Here is a 13411-nt window from a genome sequence, read left to right as displayed (position 1 = left end):
TTTCCATTTGAATTAGAATTTTTTTCTCACTTTCTGTGAAGAATTGCAATGGAAGTTTCAGAGGGATTGCATTGAATCTGATAATTGTTTGGGGCAGGATGACCAGCTTTTCACAATCAATCCTGTATATCCAAGAGTATGAGAGAGCCTTCTCACCTCCTGGTATGTTCTTTAATTTCTTTCTTCAATGTCTTAAACTTTTATTATAAATGTCTTTTACTTACTTAGAGTTATCCTAAGAAAGTTGTAGGCTTTTATGAAAGGTACTGTTTCCCTGATTTCTTTCTCTGTATGCTTGCCTTTAAGAAAGCTACTAATTTTGTGTGTTAGTTTTGTATCCTGTTAGAGTACCGAATGTATTCAACAACTTTGGAAGTTTTCTTGTAGAGTCTTTATGTATCATTAACTTTAACATTTTACTTCCCTATTTGTATCCCCTTTGTCTCCTCAGTTGTGTTATTACTCTGGCAATGACTTCAATTATTATATTGAATAGTCAAGGAAAGATTGGAAACCTTGTTTTGTTTCTAATTACAGTGTAATTACTTTGTGTTTTTCTCCATTCAGGATGCTATTATCTCTGTGTTTGCTGTAAATTACTGTTGTTATTTTGAGGAATACCCCTGTCTTCCTGGTCTCTCCAAGGCTTTTCCTAGGAAGAGGATGCTGGATTTTGTCAAAGACCTTTTCTGCATTTGAGATAGTCATGAGTTTATTTTTGTCTCTCTGTCTGTGAATCATCAGCTAGTATGGACTGGATCTTCCCATATCAATCATTAACAACAACAAAATCCCACTACCTTGTCTATAGGTCAATTTGATAAAAGCATTTTCTCAATTGGCCTTCCTCTTCCTAGATGACTTCAGCATGTGTTAACTTAACAGGAGACTACACAGCACACTGGTATACCCATATCAATGTGCAGACAGCTGTTGCATGAAAGAGAAAAAGACTCTTCTCACCCCAGAAGATATCAATCACTTATATCTCCCTGGGAAGAGGGTCTTGTGACTTTTTAAGTTTGTTTATTTGTTTGTTTATTTTCAGTTTGGTGAACTTCCCTAGGCTTGTGAGTCTCCTTGCTCTGTTCAGGATGGAATAATTCAATCAGAAGGAAACAGCTATACAGCAATGTCAATGAGGCAGTCTGTCATTGTGGAGCAATTCCACAACACTATGTCAAGAGTGATGGGTAGATTGTGACTTTAAGCGTCACATGTGTCGCTGTCTTGCAGTGACACTTGAATACCACATGAGTGAAGGACTGGGGGGAAAGAGACAGGTTGACACAAAGAAGGACACCAAGTCTAGGCTCTGATATAGGTGTCAATTTAATAATAGTAAAACCAACACTTATATAGCACAAAAGTACAAGCAGTTTCTCACTGAGGCAATTCTACTTAGCCAAAACATACAAAGGCTCATTCAAGGTTACAGAGCCTGCTGTCTGGTTGCCATGGTTTCATGGAGATTCTCAGGGTCAGAGCCCTCTGCTGTAGAATTGCCAGGGTCAGTCTCTGAGACAGCAAACTTTAGATTATAGCCAGGGCCAAGAGGCCGAATTCCACTGTTGAGATGTGCATTCCAATTTGCCATTAACTTCAAGTAGGCTGCCACACACGTGAAGTATCAAATATTCACAGCATCCTTTGAAGGAGAACCTTATCCTTGTACTTTCTATGTACTTTGTGACTATCATTCATCATCTTTAATGTGTGAAATTGTATTATTAACTTACTTATCCTTATAAGCTTCCTTAGCACTTTCTGGAAACATCACCATGTAATGACCAGAGGAGACCACTCTGCTGCTGGGAGTTAGCTACTATCACTGGTCACTTCCATTATGCCTTGTAAGCTGAACCCACATGACACCCACCGTCCTCATCGTCCCTATGTAAACTGTTCCCCAGGAACACATCGTAATCAGGCTCCTTTGCAGATACATACTCTTTTTAAAAAGAAATGTATTTGTGTCAGGAACAACTCCACATTTGGCTAAGGCCGAGGATCTGGCTTGCTTCCATGTATGTGGACCTATCTGCATTGCCCCCGTGGCACGCCTGGGTTGGCTACCCAGAGGCTATTTAAGCTGTGGGCTGGCTTTCCCCGGGGTCCGAGGATTGTTCAATGTTCCTGAATAAACTGCATTGAAAAAAAAAAAAAAAAAGAAATGTATTTGTTTAATTATTTTACATCCTGGCCACAGCCCCCGCCCTCCTTTCTCCCCAGTCCCACTCTCCCATCACTCTTCCTCTTCTTTTGTTCTCCTCAGAAAAAGGGAACACCTCTCATAAACTCATCATGGCTCATTGAATTATATCAGGACTAACCCCTCTTTTGTTGAGGCCAGACAAGGGAGACCAGCAAGGGGAGAGTGATCCACATGCAGGCAACTAAGTCCATATTAGATATGACCCACTCTCTTCTTATTGCTAGGAGACCCACATGAAGACCAAGTTGCCCATCTGTGTAGTGGGCCTTGGTCCAGTCCATGCATGCTCTGTGGTTGGTGCCTCAGTCTTTTAAAGCTCCTATGGACCCAGCTAGTTGACACTGTTGTTCTTCTTTAGGACCTTCTATCTTTCCCCACATTCCTCCACAAGACTCCCCTAGTCATGTGTCTCCAGCTAGTCTCAGATATCCTCCTCCTGTGTTTTCCCTTCTCTCTCCCTGCCCTTTGGCTCCCACTCTCCGTCCCCACCTTCATTCTACTCCCCGCACTCTCTCCCATCCAGTTCCCTCTCTTCATCCAATTTGACATCCATTATATTTCTGCTTCTGGGTGGGATTCAAGAAGATACATACTGTTGTTGAAGGTTAAAATTTAACATTGATTTATCTTTTAGTTATTTAGTGGTTATTCCTAATCCAGCTGTATATACACATCACCACAGGAAGACTAAGATTTATTTAATTAACCTAGAGCACAATGCTGGGCAATAGTTACTCCACCTTAAACCTTCAAGCCTGTAGAGTTTCCTTCCATTCAGAATCGCACATTATATTTGCTTTTAGTCATATCTTAGGTCCAGTTCATCTCTCCTGATGGTTGCAAGTCCTTTCCTGTTGATCTCTCCTCTCCAACTCCTCCCACTTGCTTCTTTCTCCTCCCCTCCAGACCAGGATGTTCCACACTTTTCTCTCCATTGCACAGCATTGGCTGGTTGTTTTATTGAAAATATAGAGAAGAAATTGTGGCATGTTACACAAACTTGAGACAGGTGATGCTTAGATGAAGCATTGCAATGCAATGTCCAGATTGAAACCAGATAGTGCAGTAGAGAAATTAGCATTTGAATGAACAATGAACATTTCACAAAAATGTTATACCAACAACATACTCTTTATGAATAACGAGTAGCAGATATTTAAGAATCATTCTCCAAAAGTAAATATTAGTATTATTTTGTGTCTCCTTGTCTGTTTTACACTCAGTTTTCTGTGATAATGGTATTATGTTTTAGGTATTTCGTGCTTTAATAAGTATGAGCCTAGTCACTTCCATCAACAGTACGGTTCTCAATATATCATAGATTAAGAATGGCTACAAGTATTGTTATTTTATGCTAAAAGTTAAAAAAAAAGGTAATGGATTTCTCTCCCTCTCATGTTCCTGAGAGATGCTGTGTTATAGGATGCCATGTGTACATGTTGGCACAAACATATTTAATGTTATATGTGTTGAAATTGGAGGAGAATTCCTAGGAATTGGTCTGTCTATCTATTGTATGGTTCTAGGATGAAACTCAGATTGTCAGGCTAGACAGCATGGAGTTTCCTTGCTGACCCATCTCATTAGATTGAGTTTTCCCTTATGTCTTCCCATTTGGAAAATGAAATGGTGTCTAGGGTTACCTTGTCTCTTCTAATTTGTGTGTCTTTGTTCCACAGCCTTAAAGTTTTCTGGGGTATATTTGAACCCCAAACTGATTCTGTGTTTTAATATTAAATGGCATTTTAGGCTTCAATATTACGTTAAGCTACATAGTTTTTCCAGTGTTTATGGTCCAATACTTAAAGCTGAGCCACCCAAAGACATCCAAAAGCTTCTCTTGTTGAAACACAATCAAGTAGTCTACAGGGTATAGCCAGGAGAAAGCATTTGATGGGCTGTAAGGTGATATTTGAGTGAGAGGTCTCAGTTTTGATTCCTGAGTGAATGTGAACTGAGACTGCAAAACAGGAGCAGCAGCAGCAGCAGCAACAACAACAACAACATCCCTACAGCAACAACAACATCCCTAAGATACTATCAGGTATCTGCAACTAATTTCCAGTTTCCCCCTACACATCCTTGCTACATTTTAATTGTATGAACCAGCTCACGGACCCACTTGGGCTTGAGATTTAGTATCTAAGTATTTTAAGAGAGCATTTTAGAAGGTGTGGACTAAGAAATTCCTTAAGTGATTTAAAGAAGCATTTTAGAAGGTGTAATGTCTAGAGGAGTAATGGACCTTTGTGGTGGATCTATTTCTTTCAAGAGTGACATGCGCATTGGCCACCATGAAGCACAGTGACTGTCCATCCCACAGAATACATTTCCTTATAGTCAGAACTATGAAACACACTGAATGATGTAGTGGTAGCTTACCTTATGGTACTGGTAATGCGGCAGGTAACAGTTCATTGAGGGGTGCCATGCAGTTTCTCATTTTCCTTCTTTCTGCCACAGCTGCATAGTACGTTGGGAAGTATATTATAGGGGGAAGCTTCCTTGAGGACTGGGATCTTTTTTGTACATCTTTTTTGGGGGGTTGTCTCCCATATTGGAGACTGACATTCTAGATTCAGGTATGTTTGTGTTTTCCGCTATCTTTTACATAATAATGTACCCATATGATCCAAGTAAACGGAAACACTCAGCTCAAGTTGGATAGAACCAATTCTATACACACTTTTTATACTATTTGGTGTGAGCAGATTTTTTTAAAATATCTTCGTAGAAAAATATCATCTGACAAGGAGAATTTCAGAGTGAAGGCTGGCAAACTCTTGAGTAGCCACAGCTTTGTATATCTGAATATATGGAGGCCCCAGCCAAAAGCAAGGTCCTCAAAGGGAGGAGTCTCTGAGGGGTGTAGGTTGCATACCACATAGAGGAGGCTCTAGTCTCTTTTGTATTTACATTACACCTATTAGTAAAATCACGTGGCATTTGTCGACAAATAGCTGATTCATTTCATTTAGCATGAAGTTCTACAGGTTCGACTAGTGAAATGGAGTGTGTCCATCATAAAGAAATGATAAAATTTGAGGTGATGCATAAATTAATCCAATTGTCAAATATCTTGTGTTTCCTGAGAGCATAATTGTCCCCTTTCCTGGGTTCATTCACTGTCATTTACATATGTAGCTTCTGACTATTTCCGTTATCTATTGAAATTTGCATTTATGTTCTAATCTGACTTCTAAAGAGAAATTTTAAATTAGCAACTCTGTGCCACTCTGAGTCTAGGCCATCCTTATTCATACTATATCAAAAATTATACATCTCCTGTCTACCATTTTTAAGACTTTTTAAAATTAAATTTAAAGCTTATTTTTGTGTTCCTGTCTATTTTCAATGTGTGCCTTAGCACCCATGTGAGATTGGAGGACAGCATGAGGGAGTCAGCATCCTTCTTCAGAGACAGATCAGGTTGTGTGGGTATCAACAGTTGCTTTTACTTATGAAGTCATTTCTATAGCCCCCTGTCTGTTCTTAAGTTTGAACAACCTCATCATCATCAGTCAGATTAATCACATCTTTCTTCACTCCTTCTCCATGTTCTTAAATCATTTCCTTTTGAGCCCAGTTACACAGACTGATTTAGAAGGTGCTTGATTTGTCTGGTTCTTTATGTCAGATACTTAGAAAAAATGTTTTAATATAAGAGCTGTAAGATTAACAGGAGCCATGGTGTCACCTACAAATAAGTCGCATTTACATGAGGAAGACAAGAAGCTGGAGGGATGGTGAAGAGACCTTCTCCTCTTGCACAGGACCCTGGTTCCTTACCCAACACCCACATCATAGGACACATGACAGACTGTAGCTCTAGTTCCCTGGGAACCAATGACCTCTTCTGCCCTGCGTGAGCATCTACACAAATGTGGCACTGACTCACACAAACACATACAGATAAATAAAATAGATAATAGAAACAGACTATTTACTAACAATACCACAATACAATACACATCACTTACTTAAGTTTTGCATAGACTGTGCAGGCTTGCAAGAAATTAACACATATTCATATTCTCAAGTAGATCCATGATGCACCCAAAATGTTTACAAGGGTACTAGTTAGATATAACAGGTAATTTTAAATAATAAGACATAAACCTACTTCTAACTATATTACAATTTCATGTTCAATGAATATATAAATAAATATTTTTCAGAATGTGTTCATCAACTTTTTATATATGGACCCAATTTAAGAAACTAAGCAGTGAATCCTGCATTTAAATGAATGTAGAATCAGATCCTTCTGCAGCTCTTTGGTGATAAAGTGCTGGACGGTGCTGTGAAGAGCACCCGGGCATTAACAAAGGGCAGGTGCACACGAGCTTTAGTCTGCTTCAGTCACACTCAGTGATTCATGTTGGAAAAAGACAAATTTTTCAGTCATCATGGAAATATAGACAAATATAAAAAGAAATTCTATTGTGAATTCTTTACCTGGTTTATCTCATATCTACAGTCTTTGTTCCTGCAAAGAACCATCAAGAATATAACAGTAATGAAGTATTTCAATGCAATTAAGTTCTGTTACTGGTGCATTGGGCTCCTATTGACTGAATGCATGGTACATGTTATTCTTTCATAATTATGTAAAATCTTTTCATAGATGGATACTTATAGATACGTTGAAGTGCCTAAAATAGCCCCATGGTACTAATATTTAGCAAGAACAAAGTCAGGTAAAGGATAACTAAATTTTTGGAATAATATAATTACATTGGTATGAATTTTGATGAAATTTATGAACTTTAACTGCATGCTTCCAGTCATTGTAGTAGCAAAACCAGTTTTACAAATTCTAGTTAAAGTGAATTTCTCAGTGCTGGAGAAATGGCTCAACTGTTAAGAGCACTTGATGGTCTTTCAGAGGACTCAGGTTCAATTCAGAGCAACTACATATTGCTTGAGAACCATCTGTCAAATCCAATTAGTCACACAAGGCATTTGAGAATCTCTTCAGGCTACTACAGGCTCCATGTTTATATGTGCTACATCATCATAAGGGCAGGCAAATTATTTATACAAAATAAATTAATAGATAAATTAAAAAGTTAAATAAAGTCATGTAAAAAGAGTAGATGGTGGAGAATGAGGTTTCTCTATCATTGTAATTTGCTAAGATTACTTTCAGTGCAAGACTTGAGTCACCAAGATAATTGTTTGAGAATAAACATGTTTAAACTGCTGTGTGGAAATGTGTCTTACCCACAATTCTGCAGAACTAAGAGTTTTTTTCCCATTGATTGAACATACAAATGAGAGAGATATTTTCTCAATTTTTCCCACTGAGCATGCCAACACTCAACCAGAATCCCATCCCTGTGAATCAACACAAAGGGGCTAAAAGTTGCATAACCAAGGGTCAGAAATCCATGAGTATTTGCCATAAAAGTACTGTCACTTGAAGAGAGACTTAAAAATAGAGAAAAGGCACAATCTGTCCAGTAAAAGAAAACAAAACAGAGCATAAGAAGGAGGACACTTTGAGCAGCTCTCAGCTCAGGGGGAGTTCTGCAGAGAAGCTTGGAGTTGTGAAGGTAGAGGACATGCTGGTGGTGCTTGTGGAGAAGAAATACCATGTAGCTACTGGCCCCTCCCATGGCACCCTGAAACACTGCATCTCTCAGGACCATGAGAGGGAGAAAAATCCATTTTATTTTCTGACTTGGTAGCATAAAATAGCAATACTTGTAATCACTTTTAAGTTGTGATTCATTCATTCTTGTATTTGTGGTGGAATGGATTAGGTTCAGACCTATTAAAGAATTGAGTATCCAAAAGACTGAGAAGAATGGAAGGATGTGCCATGTAGACTTTGGACTGAGTGTCCTCCACCCAGATGCTCTGGGACTGATGATGATGGCCTGGACCACAGTGAGGAGACTGCTGGTGCAGATGGAGAGGCCACGGGCCACCCTCTCCAGGTAAACGAGGATCTTACAGCCTATATCATCTAGGAAGTTGCTGAACCCAAAAGTTTCTATTGTCTTTGGCAATCCTTTTACAAGAAGGATTATAATGTGTGTAAAAGCCAAGTGGATGAGAATAAGGTGTGTGGGTTTCCTCTCAGAGCCTCCCCACCAATTGAATATATAATTCACAGAAGCAGACATGTTCCCGAGAATGCCAATTACAGTCATGAAGAGAAAAATTGTTTTCTTAATAAACTTCAAAACCATTTCTTCCTTCCTGGTATACAGGATGCAAATACATTTTAAAGAAAGCATCAATAATGCTAGACATTGATCTGAACAGCACATTTTGCATAATAACATTTTCTGGTTTCAAGAGGTAGTGGTGGACACACGTACTGTTGCAGATTAGGTTCCTGAAATCCCCTCCCCCCATTTTTTTCCTGTGGACACTGGGTTATTATGTGTGCTCTGAAAGGTGATTGATAACTGCTATTCAAATCCAAAGTTTTAAAGGAGATTTTATTTTTAGCTCCACACTAGCAAAACTGACTTTTTCGTGTGTGTATGTTTTGTGTCTATGTCCCTCTGCACTTCTGCACTTATCCTTGTTACATCTCAGCATAGTTTAATTTAACCCCAAGATTCCCAACTAAAGTTTCTTCCTTTGTTTCTTATTCTATTTTTTCATGTTTTCCACCAAATCCTCAATGCCTAAGGGTGATATTTAACCTGTCTCTCTTCCCCACATTAGACACAGACGCTGGGAAGCCTTGCTGGTCAACACCTTTGACATCTCAGATGTAGTAACTTTAACTTTCCTCTCTTTTCTCTGTTTGATATTTCTTTCTTATCTGCATCTTGATTAGCATAACAATTTCTAGACTCACATTTGGTTTATACATTTTGTACCTTCAGACTCTATATCTTAATATTTTAAAAGTGTTTATATTGACTGGTCTGTGATTTCACTCCATATAAATGTTCACTAGATATCTTTTAAGGTGGTCTTTTATGTCAAGTCAAACTTAACAACCTTTCTAGACAGTGTTCCCAATTTAAAGGAAAATCATCAAAAGATATGGAGAAAAATTCATGCAACTACCAGGTTGCAGCTAAGGAAGGTATATAGAGGAACTTCCTAGGAGAAAGGCTATCAGAGAGCTGTGATCCTAATGGATGACTCAGGGTATCTGTGACAGCAGTGAATGACATCAGGGTATCTAAGGGAGCATGGAGCAGCTCTGGACCAGAGGATGATGATGTGGATGAAAGAAGGGAATTGATGAGATTGCCTGAGATGAGTGCAGTTCATGAGTTATGACCTTAGTGTCAGCTGCATGTAGTACACTAGTTTGAGGTATACTGCTGTGAGCAGGGATTTCCACATCTAACATGTCATGATGACAATTGCCTCTGCAGGGCCTTGTGAGCAGCAGTTATGTCAGTTTTGCTTTGCAGCCTGCTTCTCCTCCTGTTTCTTTCTTTCTTTATTAGGTTTTAACCTTTATCTTAAGTTTATCAGAAACATAGTATTACAGTTACATGAAGTAATCAATTAAATGTAAAAACACAAAATAAGGGAATTTCCTAATTGAATTGTATTGCTCACCTTCTGATTCATGGGCATCTGAGTTTTCAATCTTGCTCTACCTGAAGCAGATTCTGTATTTTACTCCTTTATTCATTGTGCATTACAGACTTCACAGTAAACATACAGATCAATGTAACCTGTTTGCAGGCTGCTCTGGTCTATATCAGTCCAAACTGATTCCACAATTTAGACCTTGGCAGGATGTTATTCATTGTGTCTGGAGCTCCATTCTCATGCCTCAAGGATTTATGCTAAGCTTTGGACATCTTTCTTAGGTTGAGAGGAACATGACTGCATGGGTTTGTGTGTGCTCTAAGTACTTGGAATGTCTCTCTTTACTGATCTTCTTCCTGCTAAACTCACAGGATTATGTTAATGTCTATGTCCTGAAGACCTTACATGTGACATTCATGAACCTTAGTTTCTTCCAAGGTTTGGGTTCAGCTGGCTTCATGACTTTAAATGTCAATTGTGGCCTTTCATCTGCTCATCTAGTGCATTCTAGAAATCACAATACTAGCCTAAGTATATGAACACAGTGAATAATGCTTCAGACACTGATAACAAACACATCAGCATTCACTAACATATTTACAATAAAAATTAAGTATTTAGTCAATGATTGGAATCTCTTCACCCTATGTCATGGTGGAAAATATTAATTTTTTGTTTGTCTAATGCTTTGTTTGTCTAATGTCTAATGCTGGGCAGCTCATCTTTTGAGTCATCTCTTTTCCAAACTTTAAATCATATTTGATATCAGCTTCTAATCTTTTAATAATCAGTTCCTTCTACTGAAGTGGGTAATCCGCAAACAGATATGTGATTCATCTCCCCCATTATCTTCAAAATTGCTACCAAAGTAATTTAAAAGACTGGGTGATCTTGTGTTTAGAGAGATGGATGATAACATATCTGGGTCTAGCCCCCAAATCTTACGAAGGTTACATCCATCCATCCCGGTTTTCTAAAAAGAAGCAAACAAAAACAAAAACAGATCATTGTTCTTTGCTGCTTAGTGATGAGATACAATTAAGATGAACTATTTCAGGATGTACTAGTTCACAGCCTGGATCCTTAGAAGGAATTCTCAGCACTGCAATGGTAACTGTTACACTGAGTGGTTTACATTTACCCTCATGAACTAGGCACACAGGCATACAATGACTGAAGTTGAGATAAGTATGTATAATATGTGACAGAGTCGAGAGACTGTAAGGATGGGTACTGAAGGGAAACTTTTCAATTAGGAATCTAAAGTTACTGTTAAAGAAAACATATGCCAATATTTGAAAAGTGAAAAATGCATCAAAAGAAAAAAATACAAATTTTATAAACACTAAATGACACTGTTGGATTCATAATGCTGGCAAGCAATGAGGGCAAAAAAATAAGATTTTTGTTTGTTTTTCTTTGTCTTGTTAATTTTGAGACAGTGTCTCCTGATATAAATCAGGCTAAGCCTCAACAGTTATCTTGCCTCAGTCTTTCTTGTGCTGATGTTACATATGTATATCATTATGCTTGTCTCAAATTTTTAAGAGATTGCTAAAAATCTTCTTTCTGTTACTGATTTCTTTTACGAAGTCAAAGTCTTTGACCACCCCCCATGAAGGAGGAGCATCCTTGTCAAGCCACAGAGGAGGATATTGCAGCCAGTCCTGATGAGACCTGATAAGCTAGGGTCAGATGGAAGGGGAGGAGGACCTCCCTATGGTGGACTTTGACATGGGCAGGGAGGAGATGAGAGAGAGAGAGGGTGGAGTCTGGAGGGAATGAGGGAGGGGACTACAGCTGGGATACAAAGCTAATAAAATATAATTAATGTAAAAAACTAAAAATTTAATTTAAAAAGAAGAAGTCAAGGAGGTACCCTTAGGCAAAGACCTACCCAGTGCTCTGTCATGGCACTGTAGCCTGAGAATGGGTAGAGACACCTCAGCATTTCTGACCTATTTCTCTGTCTCCAGGAACTCATCTCTAATCCCTCTGGAGCCAGGTAGGACCATTGTCAGGGCCAAAAGCATGTGAAATACCCAAGGCTCACAGAAACTCTCAGTCACTCCCTGGCTTAGTCTGACACACACACAGAGACTTCAGCTTTAATGAAACTCTATGGCACAGTTGAAGGTATTAAAGATCTGACCTCCGTGGACTCCCCTGGACTTCTGTGGTGCAGACAGGCTCTGGAGCAGCTCTGGAAAAGTGACCCTTGCTAGGTCTTGTTTGTAATGCCTGTATTTATTGGGCTCTTGGCTGCCATCAGGTACCGTGGACATCAAGTTTCATGTCACAGTGTCAGGGGGATGGCTGGCCTCTGCAGGGCCTCAGTCCCTGAAGCACAGCTTCCCTCTCTCCCCACAGTTACTACATCTGTTTTGCTCAGAAGTTATTTCAAGCTTCATTAGGGTTTAATTATCTTGAGAGGAAGGATATGTGGTGAGAAAATGAACTAACCAGGTTTCTCTTGTCTGAGTTTTCTGCATCTCCTGAGGACTTCCTGTATACTCACTTAGACCCTGTGCTTGCTGATTCGGTCTGTGTGAAGTCACGCTTACCTTGTTGAATTAGAGGGCCTTGTTTTCATGGTGTCCTTCATCCCCTCTGGCTCTCATTCAAAAAACAATGCTTATTTGTTACAAAACTTCAAGAACACTTCTCAATCTTGTTATTCCCAGGAGTGTTCCTTCCGCATAATTTTACTGTAGTTCCTAGGAAGTTTTTCCTACCTGTATACAGTATGATGTAAAGAAATGTATGTGCAGCACTGAGATTCGAAGTGGCAGTATCATCATTTTGTTTTCATATGTGAAAGCACCATTGGGTTGTCATAGGAGATGAGTTAAAGGTCACTTGTCTTCCTCTGTACCCTTAGTGATGGTGTCTCCATACATGTAGGTATAGCTGAATCATAAAAAGGCAAGAAATGCTTCTGGAAATGAAAGGGCAGCTTTTGAGGAAACTAGAATTTCCATTATCATCTATTGAATGGAGAAATCCAGGTATAGAGAAACTAACTTGTACATTACATATGTCAGGCTAGATAAAAATTTAAATGTAACAGTTGTTGGCCAAACCAGCCTCATAGGAGTCCCAAACAACCAAGGCTGTTGCCAAGACTGTATGTTGCTCTCCACAAACTGATAACAAGTCCCTATTGCTGAAGACAATTGTACACAACTCATTAAAATGGAGATGTCGAGTGGGTGCCTATATAGATCATTCAGGCCTATATTCCAGCGTCTTTGGTACAGGATATATTCTATATGGTCTCAAAAGAGAAACTTGAACACCAAACCATAAACAAAGCCTTTATCAACAGTGACATCCTGCCTTCAAGATATGGTAGGGCAGTGGTTGCACAAAGCTTTTGGGAAAATAACCAGCCAATAGCTTATTTGACTTAGGCGCCAGTGAGGTGAAACCCATAGCTAACACTGCCTTGATGGCTGAGAACAGGAAACTAGATAGTAGCCCAGGGACCTAGGGTAAAACCAAATAATATTGGTCAAAAAAGTCTCCACTCTTAGGGCCATTCCTGGTAGAGTATAGGAATTCATTCACTGGAAGACTACCTGTACCATACTAATGGTTAGTGCTGTTGAAATCAGAATTGGATTTAATTGTTATTTAATTCTTAATTTTAATTTAATTTTTCTACTTATTAAC

General features: G+C 38.9%; 1 protein-coding gene across 1 annotated transcript; it reads right to left on the bottom strand.

Annotated features, from left to right (window-relative positions):
* Nucleotides 1–7437: 7437 nt before the first annotated feature.
* On the bottom strand, nt 7438–8537 carry LOC132649208 (vomeronasal type-1 receptor 4-like). Its single transcript, XM_060372478.1, has one exon. The coding sequence runs from the start codon at nt 8509–8511 to the stop codon at nt 7438–7440; it is 1074 nt and encodes a 357-aa protein (XP_060228461.1). The 5' UTR covers nt 8512–8537.
* Nucleotides 8538–13411: the final 4874 nt, after the last annotated feature.

This window comes from Meriones unguiculatus, chromosome 19, assembly GCF_030254825.1.
Source record: "Meriones unguiculatus strain TT.TT164.6M chromosome 19, Bangor_MerUng_6.1, whole genome shotgun sequence".
Taxonomy (NCBI): Eukaryota; Metazoa; Chordata; class Mammalia; order Rodentia; family Muridae; genus Meriones; species Meriones unguiculatus.
The sequence above is the reverse complement of the archived record's forward strand: the minus strand, read 5'-3'. Positions and strand labels throughout refer to the sequence as shown.